This window comes from Stenella coeruleoalba (assembly GCF_951394435.1).
Source record: "Stenella coeruleoalba genome assembly, chromosome: 9".
NCBI lineage: Eukaryota > Metazoa > Chordata > Mammalia > Artiodactyla > Delphinidae > Stenella > Stenella coeruleoalba.
The window spans coordinates 87,640,692-87,660,272 of record NC_137155.1 but is presented as its reverse complement, the minus strand read 5'-3'; the positions used below and the strand labels follow the sequence as shown (position 1 = coordinate 87,660,272).

At 45.7% G+C, this 19,581-nt stretch overlaps 1 protein-coding gene across 4 annotated transcripts in view; it reads left to right on the top strand.

The window, feature by feature from the left end:
• The first annotated feature begins 9,389 nt into the window (after positions 1 to 9,389).
• Positions 9,390 to 19,581, top strand: part of LOC307191156 (solute carrier family 23 member 1-like) — a 46,623-nt gene continuing 36,431 nt past the window's right edge. Inside the window, exons 1-4 of one of the 4 annotated variants that reach the window (XM_079930950.1) lie at positions 9,390 to 9,493; positions 11,525 to 11,668; positions 12,135 to 12,296; positions 14,705 to 14,862. In XM_079930950.1, coding sequence (XP_079787076.1) covers positions 12,276 to 12,296; positions 14,705 to 14,862 — 179 coding nt within the window. In that variant the 5' untranslated portion in view covers positions 9,390 to 9,493; positions 11,525 to 11,668; positions 12,135 to 12,275. Of the gene's footprint in view, positions 9,494 to 11,418; positions 12,297 to 14,704; positions 14,863 to 19,581 lie in introns of those variants that run through there. The other 3 variants (XM_079930948.1, XM_079930949.1, XM_079930951.1) reach the window with 3 other exon arrangements.

Below are 19,581 nucleotides of genomic sequence, written 5' to 3'. Positions count from 1 at the left end.
GATACACACTACTATATATAAAATAAACAACAAGGACCTACTATGTAGCACAGGGAACTAAATTCGATATCTTGTAATAACCTATAATGGAAAAGAATCTGAAAACGATATATAAAAAAAGAAGAGAATATAGGATTTTTAAAAAAGATTTATTTTTGGCTGCATTGGGTCTTCGTTGCTGCATTCAGGCTTTTCTCTAGTTGCATCGAGCGGGGGCTACTCTTGTTGCAGAGCACGGGCTCTAGGCGCGTGGGCTTCAGTAGTTGTGGCACGCGGGCTCAGCAGTTGTGGCTCGCGGGCTTAGTTGCTCCGCGGCATGTGGAATCTTCCCGGACCAGGGCTCAAACGTGTGTCCCCTGCATTGCCAGGCAGATTCTTAACCACTGTGCCACCAGGGAAGTCCAGAAAATAAGATTTTAAAAAAGTTCTTAGTTATACTTCGTTTAAATTTATTTATTTAAATCATACCTCCATTGTATAATTATAGATGAAAAAGTATATGCTGAAGATGTTTAAAGTTTTTGGACTGGTGTCCTAGAGCAAGAATCCGCAAACTTCTTCTATAAAGGACCAGTTAATAAATTATTTTAGGCTTTCTGGTTTGTCACAACTATTCAACGCTGCCCTTGTTACACAAAAGCCGCGATAGAGAATATATAAATGAATGGGCGTGCATGTGCTCCAAGAAAACTCTATTTACACAAATGGGTCATGGGCCAGGTTTGGCCTATGAGTCATAGTTTGCCAATCCCTGCATTATAAATGGGGATTTAATTAAGCATGAGTATGGGAATTATTTAGACCAGGAGGTCATAAATTAAAAGCCACAATCCACTTGAGGCAGCTTTCCCAAGCTGCACGTATCAAAATTTGAAGTAAATAAGTTTGCAAATACAAACCTAAAATTCTACACCTTCAATTTCTGTTAAAACAAGTCAGAGCTTGATAAAGATTTAGAAACCCCCAGCCTCCACGACTAATGTTGGTCTCTTGGCCTTTCACATCAACAGTATAAGATTAACGAATTAGGTTTTCATTTGAATGAAGCATCTCAGAGACAAGTAGTCTTAAATTGTTTCCTCAGTACTCTCTTGGGTTGTTTTTGTCACATTTTAGACAATTGATTCTGTTGTGTAGAAATAGGTTGAGGTCGTCAGCATTGGAATCGATGTTTAAGTTATTTTTAATGCCCTTGAAATTTAACAGTCATTGTTGGTGAAGGGTAAATAGTTGGCAAATGTTGTATAAGTTATTCTAGAACCAGTCTAGGACTGGAGATAAAAGTATAAGTTGTGGATTGGTTTTTTGGTTGCAAATGACAGAAAACACAAATCAAATTTGTTTAAGCCAAAAAGAGAACTTTTTAGCAGAGGTGTATGGCTTGATGTATAGATTCAAATATCACTGGGACCTGGTCTATGTATCATGAGATGGCTGTCAGCAGCTACAGACCAGCATCCTTTAGGTTCAGGTTTAGTGAGAAAGAGAGAATGCCTCTCTCCCCAGAGGCCCTGCAAAGTTCCATTGCATCTGTTGTCTCTGGTTGGTTGCCATGACCATTGCTAATCCAAGGCTGTGGCCAGGAGTTTGCAGTGCTCCAGCTGGCCCCTCACCCTCATGCAGGGCACCACGGGGCAGAGTAAACCCTGCCTGAAGCCCATGGACTGGTTGCTGTGGGTCAGGATGGTTCCCAAGAGGAAAATGAGGGGAGGCTAAATGGATTCTCAATGGCAAAACCAAGAGGTGCACCCTGAGTTTAGCTTGACCTTCTGAGAAACGCTGCTGGCCTCTTTCATTCTTGCTGTCAGGTGTGACTTGCCCTATGGCTGTCTCTTGGCAGATTCCCTCCTATGACAGCCAACAGCCAATTTAGCTGCCCTCAACAGTGAAAAGGTCCAGGTCAAGCCTCCCTGTGTAGCTTATTCCACACAAAGATGGTGCTTTCGGTGGGGCCATGATGCATTACATATGGAGAGGTCCAGTGCCTTTCTCCTCCCAAAGTGGCTGGGGCCTGAGGAACTGCCTCAAATTTGGGATTAGAAGTTTATGTGTGCAAATGTAATGGAAGAGTTTTAACTCTTTCATGTGTTTGAGGAAGGATCATGGGTTCCCAGAGAGACTCCATGTTCTTAAAACCAATTTCTCTCATTGCGAGAGCTAATTATTAGAACTAGATTTCCGTAACTTGAAACACAGCGTCATAAATAATAATCACATGTGAATGTGTTGGATGTGTGTGGTGAACCTCAGGCTGGTGTGTGTATGGGGTAGCAGGATCATTCCAGCTGGGGAGGGAGGGCAGGACCACCAGCTGGGGCAGCTGAGACCGTGGGAGAGTTGCGGGTACCACCGTGGCTTAGGGCTGAGAAATGGTAGCAGAAGCTGAAACTGCACAAATCAGATGGGACTTGAACCCAGCCAAAACCCAGATTGGGACTTGAACCCACTGTCTTTTAATTAAAATCACACACCTGGTCTCAGGACCTACTGAAGTTCAGGTTCTTTTTATTTATTTATTTTTCGGTACGCGGGCCTTTCACTGTTGTGGCCTCTCCCGTTGCGGAGCACAGGCTCCGGACGCGCAGGCTCAGCGGCCACGGCTCATGGGCCCAGCCGCTCCGCGGCATGTGGGGTCTTCCCGGACCGGGGCACGAACCCGTGTCCCCTGCATCGGCAGGTGGACTCTCAACCACTGCGCCACCAGGGAAGCCCGGTTCAGGTTCTTTATGTCTCAGTGCAGAAAGAATTCAGTGAGAGCCAAAGCGATAGGTAAGAAGTGGATTTATTTAGAGAGATACACATTCCATAGAATGCGGACAGTCTCAAAAGGCAAGAGTGGCTCCAGGGCATGGGGTCATCTCGGAAAGTGAGAGCAGCCATGGGAGAAACACACTCCACAGACAGAGCGTGGCCCATCTCAGAAGGCGAGAGGCCCCGGAATATGGGGTGGTTAGTGTTTATGGGCTGGGTAATTTCATAGGCTAATGAGGAGGAGGATTATTTCAACTATCTTGGAGAAGGGTCGGGGATTTCCAGGAAATGAACCACCGCCCACTTTTTGGCCTTTTATGGTCGGCCACAGAACTGCCGTGGCGCCTGTGGGTGTGTCATTAGCATGTTAATATATTATAATGAGCGTATAGCGAGGCTCAAGGGCTACTGGGAGTCGAATCTTCAGCCATCTTGGACCTAGTAGGTTCTAGCCAGTTTATGTCATATCCTTAAGGGCTATGTCATTTGTTTAAAGGCTATGCCCTGCTCCCTTCCCTCCTGTTTCAAAGCCGGGCCTGGCTAGTGATGAGTGGAGGGACTAGTCTGTGGAAGTGACTTTTTTTTTTTTGGCCGAGGCGCGCAGCTTGCGGGATCTTATAGTTCCCTGACCGGGGACAAAACCCGGGCCCTCGGCAGTGAAATTGCCGAGTCCTAACCCCCGGACAGCTAGGGAATTCCCTGGAAGTGACTTCTAAGGCGTGGAAGGTGGAGGAAGAGGAAAGGGACTGGCTCGGCTCCGCCTCCGAGCTGCTGAGCAAGGTGGGGACAGCGGCAGTGACCGCAAGCCAAAGGGTGAACGCTGGGAGGGCCTGTACAAAGAACCGTGTGGGACAGAGCGTCAGGCTCAGAAGAGAGAACCTGAGGATAAAGAGGGAGGAAGGCTCTGAACACACTGTACAGGCAACCAAACGAAGGGGTGACAGGAGACCATCTTTCTGCTTTGCCTCAGTTGTGTAGCTAACCCCGCACCATTTTGTCTCAGGTTACAGAGGAGTTTAATTGTACACCCCAGCCAACGGCAGGGAGAGGAAAGGGTGAAGTGGAGTCAGGAAGGACCTTAAGTGTGGGGAGGGCAGAGGCTGAGAAGCCCCCCACTTCTGTGCCGTCCCAGAAGGTGACAGGGAAAAGAGATGTCCAGCGTGACCTCAACTTTGCCTGTGCCCACAGGTCTGTGAGGGTAGGGGGGCTGGGGGTAGTGCAGGCAGCCCCCCCTCGGACCCCCGCACCCCCCAGCCTGGCCTTCCTGGAGCAACAGCCGAAGCTCGTGGTCTTCACTGTCCATTGAATGTTGGCACCTGGTCTCTCTCCTTACCTCCTGCCTCACCCGCCCTGGGAACTGAACACTTAGTGTGCCCAGGGGACCCCGACAGCTGCAGGACCCATGCCGCCTGGAGCCGAGCAGCCTCACCTTCCCTTCTCAGGTGAACTTGGAGCCCCTGGTGCCTTTTGTAGAGGATCTGTGTTTCCTTTCCAGGTAGCATGGGGAAGCCCCTCCGGCCACACTCCCTGGACCATCTCCTCCGAGCCCCACCTTGTGCATCTTCAGACCCAGGGCGCTTGCCTGTCTCTGTTGGGCATCTCCTTGAGCCCCGTGGACTGTGGAACAAGACTGTCTGGGTTTGAATCTCGGCTCCTGTATTTGCTATGACTCTTGCGCAAATAGCTTAACCCATCGACACCCAAATTTCTTAATCTTAAAAAACCCTGAATTTACAGGATTTTTAATCCTGTAAAATAAGGATGTGAATGCTATTTTTTTGTGCACATTAAGATTAAAAAAAAAAGGGGGGGGGCTTCCCTGGTGGCGCAGTGGTTGAGGGTCCGCCTGCCGATGCAGGGGACACGGGTTCGTGCCCCGGTCCGGGAAGATACCACATGCCGCGGAGCGGCTGAGCCTGCGCGTCCGGAGCCTGTGCTTCGCAACGGGAGAGGCCACAACAGTGAGAGGCCCGCGTACCGCAAAAAAAAAAAAAAAAAAAAGGTGTAGTGCAGTGCAAAGTTTTCAGTAATTACTGACCTTTGACTCTCTTCTTCTAACCTTGGTTTTTCTGTTACAGCCTAAGTCAGCTCTGTCCCCTCCCTTGTCAGACTTCTCATTGTTGTATTTTTCAGGGCTTCCTCTTGGACCGACTCCCATCAACGTCTACGTGTGTCCCACTGTGTGTTTCCCGAAACTTGAGACCCAGTGCTACCCATTCCAGAACATTCCATCATTATGAATAGCAGGTATTTGCTTGCACTGGACTTCATAGAGTCGGGTTTATTGAGAGTTTTGGAGGAGCGTTTTAGTGCCGTGTGTAGAATAAGAGCAAGACTATACCTTCCTGGACTTGTCTCTCTGAAAGGGGGGTTATTAGAAGTTTCTGGGTATTAGGGAGACAAGCACCCAAGGATTAGAAGCATTTTTTTCCTCCGTCTCTCACCTGAGGCCTTTGCTCCCGCCATGAGCCTTAGTGGCCTCTCCCAGGTCAGCAGCCACACCTTTCCGTCTCTAATGACTGCATTAGTACATCTCAGGGGCCAGGCTACTTGCGCTACTTTTGCAATGCTTTCATTCCGGCTCAGCCGGTCGCTAGAAATCAGCTTTAGAACACAGAAAAGCCTCTGTGTTCAGCCCAGAGCCTCACCCTCATCCCCCTCATTTCCTGCCCCTGGAAACCTGGCTTCCGGAAAGTGCTCTCCTGCCACATCCCAAGAGGCTGCACCCTGATTTGTTTCCTTGGTAGCAAGAGGGATCAATAACTTCTCCTGCAATTACCCATACTTATCAAATTGTGAAACATTCCCTGCCACTGAAGGCACCTTGGTCCCCTGCAGTGTGACCGGAGAGGGCTGGAGGGGGAGTCTGTTGCAGACCAGCAGGTGGGGCTTGGAGGCCCCACCCTCCCCGGAGCTGGCCCAGATCCTCCTCTTTCTATGATCATTTTGGCTGGCGGTGAGAAGTTAAGCTTCCTCTCCTGGAGCGGCTTCTTTTTTGTTCTGAGAGGAAGCCAACAGGAGAAGACCCTAAGCGGCCATGAACTCTGCCATCACCAGCTGTGAGCACCCCGAGCCCTTGGTGAGCGCTGGTAGAAGAGAGGGAAACATAAGGGGTGGGGTGGAGTAGCAGAAAGGAGGAAAGATGCCTGGAGGGGGTCCCAGCATGAAGTCCTAATGCGGGTTCGTTTTTAGTGCTAAGGACATTGACTCGTGTTCTAGGTAAGACTTTGGATTATTAGAGCTGTCCTCCCAACCTCACCCTCACAGAGGCAAAGATTCCTCCCTGGGTGCCAAACTCTGTGAATGAATTACAAAGGAAGAAGGGAGAGCTGAAAAGTCCTCTTTGCTTTACTCTGTTGAGTCTAAATGATTGTTTTGTAGGTTTCTCAGCATTATGATTTCTTTGATCAGAAGCCCTTTCTGAAGCAAGACAAAGAGAGGGAAGCAGAGAGAGAGAGAGAGAGAGAGAGAGAGAGAACTAACATTTACGGAATAACCAGTATGCCCCAGGCACTTTATATACTTTGTTTTCTACCTTCAAGCCAATGAAGCATGCACCTCTGTTCCCATTTTACAGATGAGGAAACTGAGGCCCAGAGAAGTAAAGTGACAGTAACCTATCTGGAGGCCTCTGTAGCTCGTCCTTGAGCCCTGGTCCTACCATTCTCTCCAACCTATTTTGGCCACCTAAAAACAACAGGGGCAACTGAGTGGGGACCCTCTGCCCACCGTAGCCAGAAAGAGGCTCCCCCAACCAGGCGCAGCCATAGTGTCTGTGGGACAGGTGCCACCCACGAACCTAGGCTGGGCCCTCAGAACTATCGCCTGGAGCCAGGCTGTCAGACCCTGCCCACTGCTGGCCAGCCTTCTGGTAAAGAGACCCTGACCATCTCTTCTGGAATATTGTGGAAGACACCTGAGAGAAATCTCCTGTCTTCTCCAAAGAATTCCTTCTGTTAAAAAACAAAATTCAATGGAGTAAATTTAAAGCTCTAATTGACTTTATTCAATGATTCATGAAACAGGCAGCATCCCATCATAGCAAATAGAAAGGAGCTTTGAGGAGCTGTACAAAATGGAAGAGTTTTATAGGCAGAAGGAGGCAGGGCAAGGCAAATCAAAGAGTGGATTGTTTCAGGTGAGGTCACTTTCCTGAAAGCAGGTGTCTACCAGGCAGATCAGCTCACTAGTGCTGACCAGATAATTCGACTGACTGGTTAAAGGTTACATTCCTGGGAGAGACTGAAACTGCAGTTAGGTGAGATATTAAGTCTTGGTTTGCCAACATGGGGCTTAGCATAAGTGACTCCATTTTGGGCCTTTTTTTTAAAAAAATAAAACACTTCTGCCACTACCTTATGGAAGCCAAAAAAAAAAAAATCTTGGGAAATAAGTTGAAGACTTCATTTTCTGAAGGCTGTGATGTTTTCCACCTCATTGGTCACCTGAGGCCAGTGGGGAGTGGAAGAGTCTGGACACATCTGATTTTTTTTCAGTGGCCTGTCTTGTTATTTTCTTCAAAGCCTCAGTTTCAGCACCCAGATTAAGAGGCCATTTTCTGAGATGTTTTTGGTTTTCAAGTGCATATTGCTTTGCTAGAATCTTCTAGGGATATAAACATGGGGAAGACAGCTTCCCCACCTTGAAAGCTTACGGCCTAGCTAGGGGAAAGCGGGGTATAAAAAAATATTTCTGATACAAGGGAGAAGATGGTGAATTACATAACAGAGCGACAAGATGTGTTGGGAGTACAAGGAGGGCAATCATATCGGGTGGGGGAAGCAGAAGAGGTACAGGAAAAGGAGGCATTGAGCTCTTTGAAGGTGGGTTTAGGGGAAGCAGGGTCGTGGGGATCAGGTAGGGAGCACAGGGTGAGCAAAGGCACTGAGGCAGGATAATTGAGGCCACGTTTGGAGGGATATGGTCAATCCCATTGGCTAGAGTCAGCTGAATGGAAGTGTTAGGAAGCAAAGCTAGAGGGGCACATCAGGGAGTGGGAGGCTGTATGGGGAATGGATGGAGTCAGAGGGCCAAGGGATTCACTTCCCCCCCAGGCACCCTCCTTCCCACTGCTGCTCCCTCTGCAGCAGAGTCTCCTGCTGCTCTGCTGGTCTGCTCCTGAGAGCTGGCAAGCTGTCCCTGTACTCACAGGGAAGCACCTGCCAGCAGCTGCCCTCGACGCCGAAAGAGGAGGGTTCCATTCTCCCATTTACAAGGGGACCTCGGACAAGCCTCAGTCTCCTCATCCTTAAACTGGGTTGTGAGAATCAAACGAGAGGATGCATTGGAAGGTCTTTGCAAACTGTGAAGCACTATAAAATGCCAAGCCTCAGCACAATGCCTCTTTGGAGCAAGGCTTTTGGCGAAATTACAGCTCGTGTGTTGAGTTGACAGACAATTCCAACCAGGAGACTTTGTGGCCCCCCTTCTCACACCAGTGCTCACTGGCAGGGAAGCTTCATTAAGAGTTCATTCTTCCTTCAAAAAGGTATTTGTAGGCGATCTTCAGCTGCTCTAAGACTCACAGAATTTTCCCGCCCAGGGATTCTCCTGGGATAAAGGCGCTTCCCGTATCCGGATATGCCCTGAGATGGGACTTCTTCCACCTCCATCTGAGAAGCCCCTGCTCTAAAATACCTCTGGGATGTCACTTGTTTCTATGGGTGTCTTTAATATGCTAGTGACTCATCTCTGACACACAGGAATCTCAGGTACACTGTGTACCTTCTTATTTTATTTTTTGTCCCAGTGCTTTGCATAAGTGATGTAAGGTAGTTTACAACAAAAGATGTATTTTGATCAGGCCCTATGCTTTCTACCAGCCATGACTGACGGGTTTCACAGAAGTCTCACACTCCTATCAGAAGCGAAGAACCAGCCGTTCTCAACGAAGACAAGTTTTTCCCCACTCTCAGTTCTAGGTTTTTTTTTTCATGTGGGACCTCATACAAGGTCAATTTCCCAGAAAACTGTTTTAAAACGATTACAGAAGTGGTTTCTATAACCTTCAGATGGTCCAAGTTGATATCTAGACAGAACTTAGAACATTCAGAGGTCATCAGGCTGAGAACACTCTTTGAGTCATTGACTCTTAATAGGAAAAAAAAAAAAAAAAAGACCCCAAACTAACATTTCCCTCAGTCAGTGTTTCCCTCCCCATCACCTTTCTGAGAATTCCGAGGGGTCCTGGGAGAAGGTATGAGGTGAGTTTGCTGGCAGCTGTACCTGCCCCAGCCCGGTGAGCTCAATCACTGGCGCACATAACAGGCAGCCACACAGACTTCCAGTATTTTTGCAACCATCCCAGAGTTAGAAGGGGACACTGAGGCTGGGAGAGGGAAAGTGAAGTGCCTATGGCTGCCAAGCAGGGGAATGACAGACCACGTCTCCCCCACTCGAAACTGCGCGCTCTGCTGTTCTGTGTAGCCTACCCAGCATCAATCAACCAACCAGCCAATCAGCCAGCCGCTCTTTCCTTCTGCCCCTCCTCTTTTTTCCTCAGCCTGTTCTCCCGCTCTTGCTGTCGTGCTCACTGACTGTGCCACGCCTTCACTAAAACCTCGCGATAAGTGCTCCAGACTTCCCTCCAGCAGCCTCCCGGCCATCTTTGGCTTGGCGTTGACCGCCTTAGGCAGAGCCAGCCGTCCTTCTTGTGCGACCCAAGTACCAAGTAGCATCAGTGCCTCCTTCTTTTCAGGAGTGTAAATAAGATCAGCGTGTTGTTTCCAAAGAATTCTAACCAGTTAAGTATTTATTTTTTAAAATCCGTGAGAAAAGTTCTTTATGGTCATTATACGTGGGTTCATTTATTTTATAGCTCAACAGAGAATGCTGTGAGCACTAACTCTGTGCTAGAGATGGAGTAGTTTTGGGACTTTATGGCCTTTAGGACGAGAAGACATAGGGTAGTGAGGTGTGTTCTGGGCTGTAGTAAACATGCCTCTGAGGAGGGAAGGCCTCGTCTGGTCTGAGGCCGGGGTGGAGTGAAGTCAGGGAATGCTTCCTGGAACAGTTTTGGGATGCTTGTTCCCAGGCATTGCTAAATAGATGAGTAGAGACAAAATCCTTACATTTAAGTTTCAGAAACTAAATGCTAGAAGGTTAATGAGCAAACGCTGTTCTGAGGCCCAGGAGCAATGCGACTCTGCGGAGCTGTGCTGTGGCTGGCTCAGTCCACCCACGGTCAGCAAGCCTGACCACGGCCCCGGGCTCCTCCGGCTGCCTGGAGGCTCAGTGTGCTGGGCCATTTTCTCCATCGCCAGTGATGTGGGCCCCGAGTACTGGGAAGGAATTAGGATCAGATTTGCCAGTGCTCTACCCCATGGAGGAGGAGGACTGGCTCAACTATGAAGTAGATGTTATTGACATTTCTGTTGTATAGATCAGAAAAATGAGGCTTAAAAATATTAGTAATTTGCCCAAGTTTGGTAAACTATATAGCCAATAAGTTGGAGGAGAAGATCTACGATTCAAAGTTAATTGGGGGTTAAACTGGTAGGAATATAACTTGGCTATTGACCCTAGAGCATTCTGTGTGCCCTGCACTTATTTACATTTGTGTTATATCTATTCATTCATCCATACACTCAGACTGTTCAGACTGAGCGCACAGACTATTCTAGAAGCTGGGACAAAAAGAATAAGGCACAGTGAATGCATTCTAGGAACTCACACCCCAGCAGAAGAGATGGATAAGGAAACAGTCCATCCATTATAATCAACATGCTGTGATGAGGGCTTTGGCGCAAGGCTGGCCTGTAGGAGCGTATGCAAGGGCAGCTACACCGTTCTGGGCCAGAATCCCCATTTACCTGCCCATTTCCTGACCGTGGAGTTGACCCCCATTCCCTCCTCCACAAAGTTTCTTCTCTGCCAGGGCTTCAGGCAAGGCACCCACCTCTCTTGATTGGCCCCAGACTGCATGTGGAGGTCTTGCTGCAGATGTATAGTATAGAAAATCACTGGTCTTTTGACCTAGAAATCCCAAGCAGGCCAGCAGTTATCTCTGTCCCATCGCTCTTGCCTCTGGAAAGCTGTGCATCTGTCTGGTTGAAATCAGAAAGTGAAACTGAGCAGGACCCTAGGGGACTCCTGGGCACGGAAGCCTTTCCGTGTTCCCAGTTCCTTGTTCGTAGGGAACAGACTCCAGCTTCCATGACCTTCCCTGAGTCCCAAAGGACAGATTCAAACAGTTGCTAATCAGGGAAGGGAGGGGTTGCAGAGACAAGGGAGGAGCAGCCAAGAAACCATAGTGCAGCCTTGGGACAGGCTCCTGGTTCCAGGGTCCTGGTTCAGCCTCAAGGGATACACATAACTGTATCTTCTGAGCTCTTTATAGAACTAAAACCCCCAACAAATGGAAGATGTCAGCATTCTTCATTCCAGCTTAAAGGAACCAGAGAAGCTCTTCAAGAAGACCACCTGAGGCCAGATTAAAAGAACCACAGAAACTCATCAGATTACCTGAGATCAGATTAAAGGAGTGCAGGCCCTGCACACACCCTAATCTTATCAGCAAATCCACCTTTGAACCGTTGCTATAAAACTCCTCACCAGATCCTCCCAGGTTGGGACACACAGTTTTTTAGGGCAGGAGACCACTGTGTCCCCCTTTGCCTAGCAAAATAATAAAGTTATTCTTTTCTAATTCACCCCAAACTCTGTCTCTGAGATTTGATTCAGTACCGGTGGACAGAGGCGGAGGTTTCGGCATCAAAAGTCCACTTGATTCCTCTTGAAATGCTCAAATGTGTTCTTCTCTTACTCTCAGCAGAAGGGTGATGGTGTGTTCAACTCCCATGAAGGTGGCCAAGGCAGGAAGAAGGATGGCCAGCCTAGGGGTTTCAGCAGTAACCACCTGGCTTATAGCATCCTGGATATCCCACCATGGTATCTCTGTGTCTTCTTGGGAGTGCAGGTAATGCCACCCATAAGCACTGGGTCCGAAGAAGCTCTGCCTCAAAAGGCACATGAACACACACTCAGGTCAAATTGCTGATATTCTTGGCTTCCATGTTGTTGATATTCTTGCCTTCCATGTTGTTGACCTCCAGGGGGCTCAAGGCTCCTCCAGTCTCTCTTTCTCTCAAGGAGTTTGGGGGTGGGGCGTGGAGTTAAGGGAGGATTCTCCCCCATGCTGAGCTAGTAGGTCACATAAAGGACACCAACTGGGCCATTGTGGTGTTGGGTTTTTTTTTCAAGATACCAATTATAATTTGTTTGGCAACAACTAAAGAGTTTGATAACCAATGCTTGGGGAATATTGGGAAACAAGCACTCTCAAACACTTTTGTTGGAATGTTATTTGGTGCAACTTTTCTGTGAACATGTAAAACATATATATTGTTTAACCCAGTCCCTAATGCATAAGAATTTCTCTGTAGGGAATACCCCAGTGGTCCAGTGGTTAGGACTCTGCGCTTTCACTGCTGAGGGCGAGGTTCAGTCCCTGGTTGGGGAACTAAGATCCTGCAAGCCGTGTGGCACAGCCAAATTAAAAAAAAAAAAAGGATTTCTCTATAGATATGCTGGCAAGACTCATTAAGGTAAGTACAAAGATGTTCTTCTTTTGGTAATAGTAAAATCACAACAAACGAACAAACAAAACCCTAGAAACACCCCCAGAATATCCATCTTAGAGAACTGTGGCACATCCTAACAAGTAATTTTTTTATGTAGCTGTTAGAAAGAGAAAGATGTATCTACCTTGCAGTTAAAAAATGATCACCAATATATATTAAGTGAAAAAAGCCAAGTAAATAACTGTGTATAATGTGATCTTTTTTTGTGTTAAAAACTAACAAACGAAAGAGAGATAGAACAATAGAAATAAGTATATGTAGTAATTTTGCATGTTTTGAAGAATTCACAAGAAACTAATAGAGGTATTTAGCCTTGGGAAGAGAAGCTAGGAAAGGAAGGGTGGCTTTCAACTTTCACTATTTATTTTGTAACTTTTGTAGCTTGAATCTTCTAATCTTATAGATGTGTTTCTTTTAATTTTACAAACAGTTCAATGTGGGGTACCAGGGATGGGATACACTTTTTTGTTAACTTCTCTGTGCTTTTCTACAAAGTAAGAAGAGCAAATGTCATACTATTTTTAAAAATACTATTATGAGCCAATAAAATGGATAATGTAGATATTTTTATCATGAAAGGATGTTGAATTTTGTCAAATACTCTTTCTGCATTTATTGAGATGATCATATGATTTTTGTCTTTAATTTTATTAATGTGGTGTATCATATTTTTTGACTTGTGTATATTGACCATTCTTGCATCCAGGGGTAAAATCCCGCTTGATTATGGTGTATGACCCTTTTAATGTGCTGTTGAATTCAGTTTGCTAGTATTTTTGTTGAGAATTTTTACATCTATATCCATGAAGGATATTGACATGTAGTTTTCTTTTCTTGTAGTGTCCTTATCTGGCTTTGGTATCAGGGCTTATGCTGGCCTTGTAAAATGAGTTTGGGAGTGTTTCCTCCTCTTCAGTTTTTGGAATAGTTTGGGAAGGCTTGGTACTAATTCTTCTTTAGACGTTTGATAGAATTCACCAGTGAAACCATCTGTTCCTGGGCTTTTCTTCATTGGAAAGTTTTGATTACTGTTTCAGTCTCCTCACTACTTATTGGTCTGTACAGATTTTCTATTTCTTCATGATTCAGTCTTGGTAAGTTGTGTGTTTCTAGTAATTTATCCATTTCTTCTAGGTTATCCAATTTGTTGATGTGTAATTGTTCACACTAGTGTTTAAGGATACTTTGTCTTTCTTTTGTATCATTTCTAATTTTATTTGAGTCTTCTCCCCTTTTTTCTGAGTTTAGCTAAGGGTTTGCTTATCTTAAAAAACCAGCTCTAGTTTTGCTGATTTTTTTCTGTTGTTTTTCATTTCATTTATTTCTGCTTTGATCATTGTTTTTTCCTTTCTTCTTCTAACTTTGGAGATTGTTCTTCCTTTTCTACTTCCTTGAGGAATAAAGTTAGGTTGTTTATTTGAGATCTTTCTTTTTTCTTAATGTAGGCATTTATTGCTATAAACTTTCCTCTTAGAACTGCTTTTGCTGCATCCCAGTAGTTTTGGTATGTTTTGTTTCCATTTTCAGTTGTCTTAAGATATACATATATATATTTTTTTGTGGTGCGCAGGCCTCTCACTGTTGTGGCCTCTCCCATTGCGGAGCACAGGCTCTGGACGTGCAGGCTCAGCGGCCATGGCTCACGGGCCCAGCCGCTCCGCGACATGTGGGATCTTCCTGGACCGGGGCACGAACTCGTGTCCCCTGCATCGGCAGGCGGACTCTCGACCACTGCGCCACCAGGGAAGCCTGTCTTAAGATATTTTTTGATTTCCCTTTTGATTTCTTCTTTGACCCATTGATTGTTCAGAAGTGTGATGCTAAGTTCCACAAATTTGTGTCCAGTTTTCCTCCTGTTATTGATTTCTAGTTTCATACCATTGCAGACAGAAAAGATTCTTGGTATGGTTTCAATCTTCTTAAATTTGCTAAGGCTGTTTTGTGACCTAACATATGATCTATCTTGGAGAATGTGCTCAGGCCATCCTGGTCAATGGTTTTGCCCTCACCTTGTGCCTTATTTTAATAATGAGCCTCTTGCCTTGTTCTTGTTCTTAAGGTCCCCTCCTTGGTTCATGTTATATCCTCCTGTGCTGTGTCCCTGCCTTGATTTCTTACCTAGAACATCAGTTCTTGGCAGTAGGGTCCTGCCCTTGAACCCCAGACCTTCTGGCTGGGTCCCTGCTTCTTGCTGCCAGGGCTTCCTGGTTCCTTCCCACTGCTTGCCTGGATCTCGCTGCCTGTCGCTCAAGGCCAGGCTCCTCTGAGACCAGAGATGGAACTCTTGCCTCTGGCAGTAGGAATAGGAATGAAGGTAAAGTAGGCAACTACAGCATCTCCAAGCCCATCTCTTCTCTCTGCTCTGCCCACAGCACTTCCTCACAGCCCTGGGGGGACTCGTGGCAATTCCACTCATCCTGGCCAAGGACCTGTGTTTGCAGCATGACCCCCTGACCCAGAGCTACCTCATCAGCACCATTTTCTTCGTCTCTGGCATTTGCACTCTCCTGCAAGTATTTTTAGGAGTCAGGTAGGTAAAACTCCTCCCCATGGATTTTGACTTTTTTTAAAAAATTTTATTTATGTTTGGCTGCATTGGGTCTTCATTGCTGCTTGTGGGCTTTCTCTAGTTGTGGTAAGTGGGGGCTACTCTTTGTTGCTGTGCACAGGCTTCTCATTGCGGTGGCTTCTCTTGTTGTGGAGAATGGGCTCTAGGCTCGTGGGCTCAGTAGTTGTGGCTCATGGGCTCTAGAGCACAGGCTCAGAAGTTGTGGCCCACGGGCTTAGTTGCTCTGTGGCATGGGAGATCTTCCCAGACCAGGGCTTGAACCCGTGTCCCCTGCATTGGCAGGTGGATTCTTAACCACTGCACCACCAGGGAAGCCCTGGATTCTGACTTTTACCTGCCAGGGTAGCAGCAAGGTTTGCTTGGCTTGTAGCCTGAGATGAGTTACATGAGTGGCATGATAGAGGGAGCACAGGACCAGAACTAAGAGCCTGGGTTCAAGTCCTAGCTCTAGCACTTACTGTGTACATTAGCCAGGATTCTTGATTAAAGTAACACAAATAGCTACAGACAATTATGCCTGAAACCTTTTACTTTTGCAAATTACAAGGCATATGGCTAGTGAACACATTGCGGGGCCTCCTCCCTGGACTTCAGAAGGAGTGGTGCAAGTGAGGGGCCCTTCACTGGTAAATCTGCTTTGACCTAATCTGTGCCAGGTCTGTGCTCAGCCCTGGAGTTGCAGAGGAAAGTGTAAAACATTCCCTACGATGTGCTTCTGCCCGACCTGTCTTAAGAGAAAATGACTTGACAGGAAAAATTAATGTCCATTTATTCTTTTTTTCCCTTCCAGTTTCATTGAGATGTAATTGACAGACGGCATTGTATAAGTGTATGGCATAATGATTTGACTTACATACATCAAGAAATGATTAGCACAATAAATTAAGTGAACATCCATCATCTCATATAGATACAAAATTAAAGAAACAGAAAAAAAAATTTTTCTTGTGATGAGAACTCTTAGGATTTACTCTTTATCATTTATTTATTCTTTATCAATTTTCTGAATCAAACCACACAGGCAAAGGCTGATGCAAGGTAGCCAATTATTTCCAGGATAGGCTGTCTGTAGACAGCATCCAGAGAATATTCATTCCTTGTGTGGTCTTCTGGCCTAAACCAAATCAAAGGCACTTTCCAAAGTGCTTCTTTTGCAAGTCATTTCCAGGAGATATGCCAAAGCTTAAGTTCTCCCATTTTCTGTCGAGGAGAGGGGATTAGTGCCTGCATCTTTGTCAGGTTATTTCCCTTCTCTTTCTTCCTCCTTCTGTCACCATCTCTGAGAGCCAAGATTTCTTCTAAATCCCCCACCAAGGACTCAAAGAGGTATAGGGTTTGGTCTGGTCTCTTAGGCCCCTAAAATCTGGGACCCCTCCCACTTTTCCAGAATCAGTCCCTGGAGTGTCAGATGCTGTGGTAGCATCAGAGAGGCCTTGCAGCCACCTGCCTGGATACCCAGGAGCAATCCCCCTGGCTGCCCCATGGAGAGTTACAAACACAAGGCTCTTCTGGATGGGGAAGCACCTCCTCTTAAACTGAGATGGTGTTCACTGTAATTATGGAAAAACACTGATCTTGGAAACTGAGGGCCTGAATTCTAGTCCTGGCTTCTGTGCTGTGGGAACCTGCACAAGCCATTCACCCTCTCTAAGTCTCAGTGTTCTCATCTGTAACATGAGGGAGTTGAAGTATGTTATATTTGTAAGTCCCTTCCATCTCTAATATTGTGGACACCTGTGATGCTGACAGAACAGATGATACAGTACCATATTCCTACTGGAATCTCAGTACTGAGAGTGCCTGTGGGCCTAGCCTTCTGGTAAACCCTGTGAGAGACACAACAAATCAGGAGTTAAGAGTTCAAAGAATCTATAGCCTAATTAAACATACAAAGAAAGAGGGAAATAAAATTAGGAAATAAAACCATGCTAATGTCCTTAAACTAAGGTGGGGACAGGAATACACTTGAGTTTGGTTCCACTCATGGAAATGGACTTCCTGCTCAGAGGCTAATGAGTACAGTAACTGCCTACGACATTAGAGATTATAAAACTAGCTGATAGCCTGTGAATCAAGTAGATTTGATTATTGATTATCTGATAACCAGTATTTAATTATGTACTTTTCTAGACTGCAAACAAAAATGCTGGTGCAGCAATGAGATTTCAGATTTTAATGATTAAAACCATCTTGAATAGTCAAAGGGAATGATGAGAGGTAAAAACAGCTTCCCTAATAAGAGCTAAAGAGCGTAGTGTCCATTGTGGGGTGGGCATCTGCAATCCTTGGCGGAGGGGTGGCTGCCTCCCTGGTGTGAATTTAGGGGTCTTGGGTGTGTCCCCCAAGGGCCTTCCTCAGTTAAGCACTCAGTTCCAAAATTCATGTAAGGGCGTACTTCATTATCTGTTTCAAAAGAAAGCATTAAGTTTAAATGCAATCACTAGAGGAAATTATTATTGACTATGTGTAATTCTGGGTCTTAACTCCATCTCTGGAATTACTCATGATTTTTACCCGGGAATTTCTTTTTCTGGAGTGGTTTCAAGTGATAGATCTCCCTTTTCATTTTCCTGGGAAAGTCTCATGTGTGGAGCAAGTACTTCTGCCCAAAGTGCATTCAAATCTGGCTTCTGTGTAGTCTTGCCCGAATCAGCCTGCCTGGCATTTGTCCTTTTCTTCCATGGACCTCCCTGTGGCCAAGCCCTGATCTGTCCTAGCTCTGCATCTGTTACTGGTTCTGCAGAAAGTCCATGCCCATCGCCAGAGGTCTGCAGCCATCTTGCCCCTGCCCCATTGAAAACTAGGCACCAGATGTGCCATCGGAGTTCTGTCTGGAACAGAAACAGTGGTGGCTGTTGGCAGCAGAAGAGTGACCTGGTAATCAGTCACATCAGAGGAGGGGATGATGTGTCCCAAAGAGGGGCCTGGTGCTGCTTCTTCCTCTGGGTTTAGGTTGGGTAGTTAACTACACGGAAGGTGCAGGACGTGCTTTCCTACAGGGTAGCAGGTTCTTACGTGCTTGGGGTAGGAAGCTCAGTAAAAAGATGAACACTTAAGTGATCTTTGTCCAATAGTGAAGGAGTTGGGGCTCTGAAGGTACCCAGGGTTTCTCACAGCAGAGCGACCCTTTTAAGTTCAAGAATTCATCAATCCCATTCGACATTCCTGAGGCTCTGCTCCCCATTCTGAACTATTTCAAAGAAAATCCCTGTGACACCACCCTTTGCCAAATCATTGGATTGACTCCAAAAGGGAACATCAAAATGATGACACAGGTGAGGTTGGATTCCAGCAGCTCAAGCTCCAGATGTCTCTGTCCCCAACGGTTGACCTCTTCCCCAGAAGCCCCTCATGCTCTACATGTCCCAACCCCAAACCCCTTCTGGGGGCTCATCCTCTCCAGGTTCCTGGGTGCCCAAGCTGTATTGCCTTACCTAGGGGAGACTTAATTCTCCCTCTCCTTTCTACCCCTGACAATTTTTGCATTAATGTTATCTTGGAGTCCTCATGTGGTTTTTTTTTGTTTGTTTTTTTTCAAATATTTTCTCTGCTCTTCATTTAAAAAATATTTATTTATTTATTTTAGGCTGTGTTGGGTTTTTTTGCTACGCATAGGCTTTCTCTAGTTGCGGCGAGCAAGGGCTGCTCTTTGTTGCGGTGTGCAGACTTCTCATTGCGGTGGCTTCTCTTGTTGTGGAGCACGGGCTGTAGGGGCACAGGCTTCAGTAGTTGCAGCACGCGGGCTCTAGGGCACGTGAGCTTCAGCAGTTGTGGCGCATGGGCTTAGTTGCTCTGCGGCATGTGGGATCTTCCCCGACCAGGGATCATACCTGTGCCCCCTGCATTGGCAGGCGGATTCTTAACCACTGTGCCACCAGGGCAGTCCCTCGTATTTCTGTGAAGAGGAAATTTAAAAAAATTTTACCAAAGCCATGCTAATTAAATTAGATAATGTATGTAAAGTGCTTAGCTCAGTGCCTGGTACGTAAAATTTATTTTTCACACCAAGAAAAGGGTATTACCATAAACACAATTTTGCACCCTCCCTGCCTTTGTAAATTATTGAAAAAAATTTAAATGTGGTTAAAAAAACTCCTCCCCCTCTTTTTTAAACATACACAATACATTATAAATATCATTCCATTTCAATAAACACATTTCCACAATAGCACTTTCAGAAAAATATCACTTAGTATTCCATATTCTAGAGTACATAACATATTCTAGTTTAACCATTTCCTATTAAAGGACATTTAAGTTGTTTTGAGCTTTTCACTATCATAATAGTGACCAACATAATTCATAATTATGAGAGATATGCATCTTATGTGTACTGATAATCATTTATCTAGTTAAAGACAGAGAAGAGACTTGAAGAAGTGTTAAAGGTTATTTCTGGCTGGTATACATTGTATAGGAAAGGTATATATTATATGTGTGCTGATAAAGTTTATCTAGTTAAAGATTAAAAAAAGATGAGAACAAAATGTTGATGATTATTTCTGGGTTGTAGAATTAGGGTGGTTTATTCTTTATATTTTTATTTACCATTAATTTTTCTTCAGAGTCCATGTGTTTCTTTATAACTGGGAGAAATGAAAACCATTTAAAACTTTTTTTTAGAAAAGTATCAGGATATGTTTTGTGAGCCACACCCTTTGAATCTTTGCCTGAGAGCAA